General features: G+C 32.7%; 1 protein-coding gene across 1 annotated transcript; it reads right to left on the bottom strand.

The window, feature by feature from the left end:
- Positions 1-2,329: 2,329 nt before the first annotated feature.
- Positions 2,330-3,253, bottom strand: LOC126061522 (olfactory receptor 5AC1-like). The gene has a single exon (XM_049858095.1). It carries the CDS (start codon positions 3,251-3,253, stop codon positions 2,330-2,332), a length of 924 nt encoding a protein of 307 aa, XP_049714052.1.
- Positions 3,254-6,072: the final 2,819 nt, after the last annotated feature.

Genomic DNA, 6,072 nt, shown 5'->3' with positions numbered 1-6,072 from the left:
AGATAATGTAATATAAGAACTGGGATTTTATTTCAAATAATCCCATTAAAATCATGTATTACTTGTGCAATTATAAAGATAATTAAAACACGTAAAAATATTAACACATGGTTGTTTTACAGGTACCTAAATAAAACATGTGTTATGTGCATGAGGAAAGGAATTTATTTACACTTGCAAAAATAATAACTCTTAAAGAGATTAGTTTTAAGATACCACTAGTCAATTATAAGAAAATAATTACACTCAAAAAGAAAATTAGAGATTTAAAAAATGGTGGTGTTTGCAAAATTAGTCACAAAGGCTATGAAATTATTGAAAATTGTAAGAAAATAAACATAACCATGTGGGATATTTTTAAAGAAAATTTTGTTAATAGGAATCTATTGCAATAAATCTTGAGACCCATACAAATAGACTTTTTCCTAATAACATTGAATGATAAATAAATTTAAATGATAAAAGGTATTCTTCATATGTTTAAATATTTAAACAAATAATTTTAGTTTTTTTGTTGTTGTTGCAGTCATTGACATGGCAAAAGCTAATGTGTTTTAAAAATGGTATATCAATAGGCATACTGTTATTCTTCAACAAATTCACACTTAATTCTCACTTCGTATAATTATTTTTCCTAAGTGAATGTGCTGAAAAAAGCAGATTGCTAAAGAAATGAAATTGAGTTTTACTAATATATAAGTTAAATAAGCTATGTCTATATAATAATTCTAAAACAAATAGGAATATATATATGTATGTGTATGTATGTATGTGTGTGTGTGTATATATATATATCAGTATATATATATATCATCATGTGCCTGAATTGGAAGTAAATTATTAGCTGAGAATTTTTGACAATCTTTTTCATCCCTGTTATTATTACTACATTAGTTTCTTGTCTCTGACCTAGACTCTTTTTTTCTGCTTTTTTGGCTCCTACTAAAACTGATTGAAATAATAATGCAATCATAAGGTCAATCTAGGAAAGCGCTCTTTGTTAGATGCAAACATACCTGAGACATTTCTAAATTTATTAATTATGGGATATCAGGCTACATGCAATATTCCTGATAAACATGAAAAACATGAGCTGTGATTAATTTTGATGCTTGGCCTTTTGAATCTTGCCAGTTTCTATTTTTCTTCCTAAGATCCATTCATTTTTAAAATCTTTTTACTTTTTTCCCAACTTTTATCACTAAATAGTAAGTTTATTCTCAGGAATACATTTTGCCAAGAAGCAGAGTTTTATTTTTATGAATTTACCAGAGTATTGAGCAGTTCTACTCAGCACATATGGATTTGCTTTGAGTCAGAAATGAGTTGAAGGCAATTAACAACAATGCTGTAGAGAAAAACTTGAATGCTGTTTCAAGTAAAAATATAGAGGTTTGTTAAGGATTTAAAACAATTGCAATTAGGAAACAATGTAGTCATTTGGAAATAAAACCAAGTAGTCCCAGGGAAGTTTCATTAAACAAGTATTCTTATGGGGTAGAAAAAGAAACTGAGGGCAATTACAGGAAAAATGAAGGAATATTGTAATAATTACACTCTGATCGGTTATTGATTATTAATAGTACAGTAAGCGATTACAGATAGTTTTACAGGATGCTTACATCATGGTCACAGGATGCATACATGTATTTTCTTTGTCTATCTTCCAAAAATATCTTGTTGGCAGCAGCACCCAGACAGCACTCCTCCTGAGTACGTGTATTTTGAGCCGTGTGGAAGGACATTTGGTTAAGACCCCTCGGGGCATATGGTTTCACATCCTGGTTTTGACCACTCGGGAAAAACATGTTTTTTTAAAAACATAGCTATTGGTCTAGATTAAAATTAGATAGCATGGTCAGCATATTATGCCTCTGTCTCACTGACTGCACTGAAAGCTGTCTTTTCCTGAGACAGCAACCACTGTGACTAGCAGAGAAGGACAAAGTCTTACCAACATGCAAGTCCAGAGTGGTGTGCTAGGCTCATTCAGGAGCCAAGTGACGCACCCTATATGCCAGCCTCAATCAGAATCATCTCTTAGTAAAATTGTCAATTACTACCTATAATTCTGGAATTCCCTGGCAAATACCTAATTTGCAAAAGCAAAGTACATTTTTAAAAGATAGAGAAAAAAATATTTCCCATTTAGTTATGAGTGATGCTACCAAATGTTCACTGAACCCATGTCCAAGTAAACAGTGTAAGAGGCTGGGTTCCGTCATACAGGGGGCTGAGGATAAGGCAGCGCCATAGCTAATCTAGGGGTTCTTTTCAGTATTTTAGCAAACAGTGAAGAACAAAGGTTTGAAAACTGCCTGCCTATTATTTATTTCTTCATTAGTCTTCTCAAGGCACCTGAAACCTCTCTGTTTCTCAGGCTGTAAATAAAAGGATTTAGTAGGGGAATTATTATTGTGTAAAATAAAGAATATATTTTGTCCTGATTTTCAGCTGGGCCAGACCCGGGACGCACATACATGAAGAAGAGAGTGCCATAGAACAAAGAGACAGAGAGCAGGTGGGCACTGCACGTGGAGAAGGCTTTGCTTCTGCCCTTTTCAGAATTATTTTTCAGAATGGCAAAGAGGACACAGGTATAAGAGACTATGATGGCCATAAAAGTCAAGACTTGTATAAAGACTGAAAAAACTAAAATCAGAAATGCATTAATTGTAGGATCAGTGCAAGAAATTTTGAATAGTTGTAAAATTTCACAGTAGAAATATTGTATTATATTCGATCTGCAGAAAGTTAGTCTAAATAACAAAGTCACATGAATCACAGAATGCACAAAACCAATAGCATATGAAACACCTATCAGTTGAGTACAGAGGCTGTTGGACATCACCACCGGATAAAGCAAGGGGTTGCATATGGCGACATAGCGGTCATAGGCCATCACTACCAGGAGGAAACATTCTGTGGTTGCACTGGAACCAAAAAAATATAACTGGACCATACAGTCAAAAATGGAAATCACGTGATTCTTGGATAAAAAATTCATAAGCATCTTAGGAGTCACACTGGATGAAGTGCAAGTATCAGCAAAGGCTAAACTGCCAAGGAATAAGTACATGGGAGTGTGAAGATGGGGGTCCTTGCAGATGAGGCCAATCAGTCCAAGGTTTCCCACCATGGTGGTGAGGTAGATCACCAAGAACACCAGGAACAGGGGGACCTGCAGCTCTGGATGACCTGTAAGTCCCATAAGCACAAACTCTGCCACCAGAGTCTCATTTTCTTCTGTCATATCCACCCTGTCCAATCGCTGAAATGAAAGAATAAGTGAGGAAAACAGTCACAGGAGAATCATAAAAAATGGTGACTTTTTTCAGGGCTAAGATATTTCTCATTTAATTAGTTCTTTAATTTTTATTTCTTTTGTCTACTTTTACATGTATGCAAAATTCTCCATAATAAAAATTTTTAAATGCTAATTCACCTGTGCTAACACATAAATTTAATGCAAATAATTTTCAATTTAATATGGTATTTTAGAACAATATACACTTATCTTAAAATTCACATGAGAGAAAAAATAATGTTTGAAAAGACAAAGAAAAAATGTAAATAGTGAGAATAAGCAAGAGTACCTTAATTGATATTGAACTATAATATGAAACTGTAGTAATGAAAACTTGACTATATTGACATGAGAATAGACAAGGGCGTCAGTGCAACAGAAGGCTGCACTCGGAAGTGGATTGTAATATGTATGGGAATGTGGCATAAAACAACATGATATTTCACTTCAATCAGAAAGGGGTGATTGATTTAGTGAAAACGCTGGCACTGTTGACTTTCTGTCTCAAAGTAAATCAAGTTGGTCCCCCACCTCACACCATAGATATTTTCTAAGATATTTAGGAGGCAATAAGGTAACGTAGGAATTAGAGAAACCATTAACCAAGAGTAGAAAAACAGTATAAAAACATGATTGCAATTAAATTTTAATGCATAGCTAGAGAGTATCTAAACAGAGTCAAAGGACATATAGTTGGTTAGAAAATACACCATGTGTATGAAAGATATAGGTTAACACATATAATATTAAAAATAACTTAAAAATAGATAACAAAAAGTAGTAGAGGATACAAATGGACATGTTTACAGATGGACAAATCAAAATGGCCAATAAATACACGAAAAGATGCTCAGCTTTCTATATGCCAGATACACATGACAGCACCACCCCCCCAACACACGTGCACCTCATTCTCATGTATCAGAATGCCAGGAATTAGAAAGAGCAATGATACTGCTAAGGTGAGAAAAGCAGTACTTTCATATATTACTCCTAGAGATATGAACTGCAACAGCCATTGTGAAAAATAACTTTATATAACGGCATTAAATTTTTAAAAAGATAATATGCCCTTTGATCTACTACGGAAATAAAAGCACCACTTTACAAAGATAAATAGGCAATGCATTGTTTTTCAAGGTGGCAAAGCGCAGACACATCAACAGTAAAATGATTCAACAAATCACAGTATACTCATGTTTTGGAATAGAATTCAATCACAGAAAAAAGTGTTATACCACTTGAATTGAGGATTTCCACAACGTGTAGTTATTTATGGCAAGTAAAATACTCAGAAGAGCAAATAATATGATCACAATACTATAAAACAAGCCATGCATTTTTAAATCTCTTTTACATGGAGGAAAATGATGATAATAAACACTGTTTATAATACTAGCTTTTCCGGAATGGAGTGGGGATATAATGGGAGAAGTAGAGAAAAGGAGAAGAAGGATAAGTGAAAATAAATTTCTGCGGCAAGAGGGGAAATCAGCACATATATTATAATCCCTTCCACATAAATTTATGTAGTACATTTATATGTGAGTGTATCTATCTAAACACATATAAAGAGAGGTAAGAAAGGATGGTCTCCAGTTAATAGTGAAGAAAAAAAACAAGAACAATTAAGTCCTATTGATGCCTTTTTAAGGAGTTGCTTTGGCACTTAGAAGTCCAAGGGGAAATTAGTATTTAGCCATCTGTAACATTCCTGCATAAATATACATTAAATGTAGAAACAGTGTTCTGGGAATTTAGCATATTCTTTTGAATATTTCCAATGGAAGCAGATCTTTTACCATTGAGAGTAGATGTATTTTTTTTTTTTTTTACTGCTCAAATGTTACCTGTAATTGTATAAGGTAGGAATTCAAAAAGAGTAACAGAAGAGTTTTTTTCTAATTTTTAGTAATTTTTTTATTAAATTTCTTCCTACATACTTTATAGTTTTGTCACTGTTTTGAATGTAACATTTGATGTTTGCATGCAGTAATTAGGTTGATTTTGTTTCATGATTTATGAATAGTCTCTAAAAGAAACTTCAAAAACAAGTTTTCTGGTGAATATACAGTCTCCTAGATTTTTTTTTTTTTTTTTAGATTACCTTGAAAAGAAAAACAAATACTTTTAGACATATGAACTGTTATGGTGTTGAAAAACATTTTCATAATTTTACAGTCACAACTCTTGATGCTTAGGAAACAAAAAAATTTATAATGAGATTATGACAGAAAACTGGGTTTATGTAATTTAAAAATATGAATAAATATTCTTTTTCTATGAATGGATGATTAACATAAGGAAGAATTGTGAGACATTATTCTGTCTTTACTGAAAACGTGTTAAGAATTAATCAGTTTCAAAATTTTTGCTCTTAAATATATAGTCATGGGAGCTCTAGTATGTACAACACAACCACAATGTTGCCTGAAATTAAGTACGGTAAGAGATTATGCCCTGAATAAACTGGTCCAACTTTCCTTGTAACATCCAATAACCAAATTATTGATATCCCCAGTTTTGGCACCTAGAATGCAAGATTTAGCCAAGAAATAGGAAGCATTGTTAATTTTCTCTCAAGTCTTATGTGATAGATAGCACGAGAGGATTCTTAAGTTGCTTTTAGCCCATATTCTCATGAGCCCATAAAATTAAAGAAGTTTAAGCCACAAACTTAAAACCAAAATTAGTCCCACTCTGAAAAATTATATATAAATTAGATATGAACTCCATTGATTAAGTCTCAATTAAGAACACTTTGC

This window comes from Elephas maximus, chromosome 18 (assembly GCF_024166365.1).
Source record: "Elephas maximus indicus isolate mEleMax1 chromosome 18, mEleMax1 primary haplotype, whole genome shotgun sequence".
Lineage (NCBI taxonomy): Eukaryota > Metazoa > Chordata > Mammalia > Proboscidea > Elephantidae > Elephas > Elephas maximus.
Note: the sequence above shows the minus strand (reverse complement) of the source record. Positions and strands in the feature narration are given on the sequence as shown.

What these genes read in the sequence shown, in the direction of transcription:
- LOC126061522 (XM_049858095.1), bottom strand. Translation starts at nt 3,253, where the DNA reads ATGACAGAAGAAAATGAGACTCTGGTGGCAGAGTTTGTGCTTATGGGA.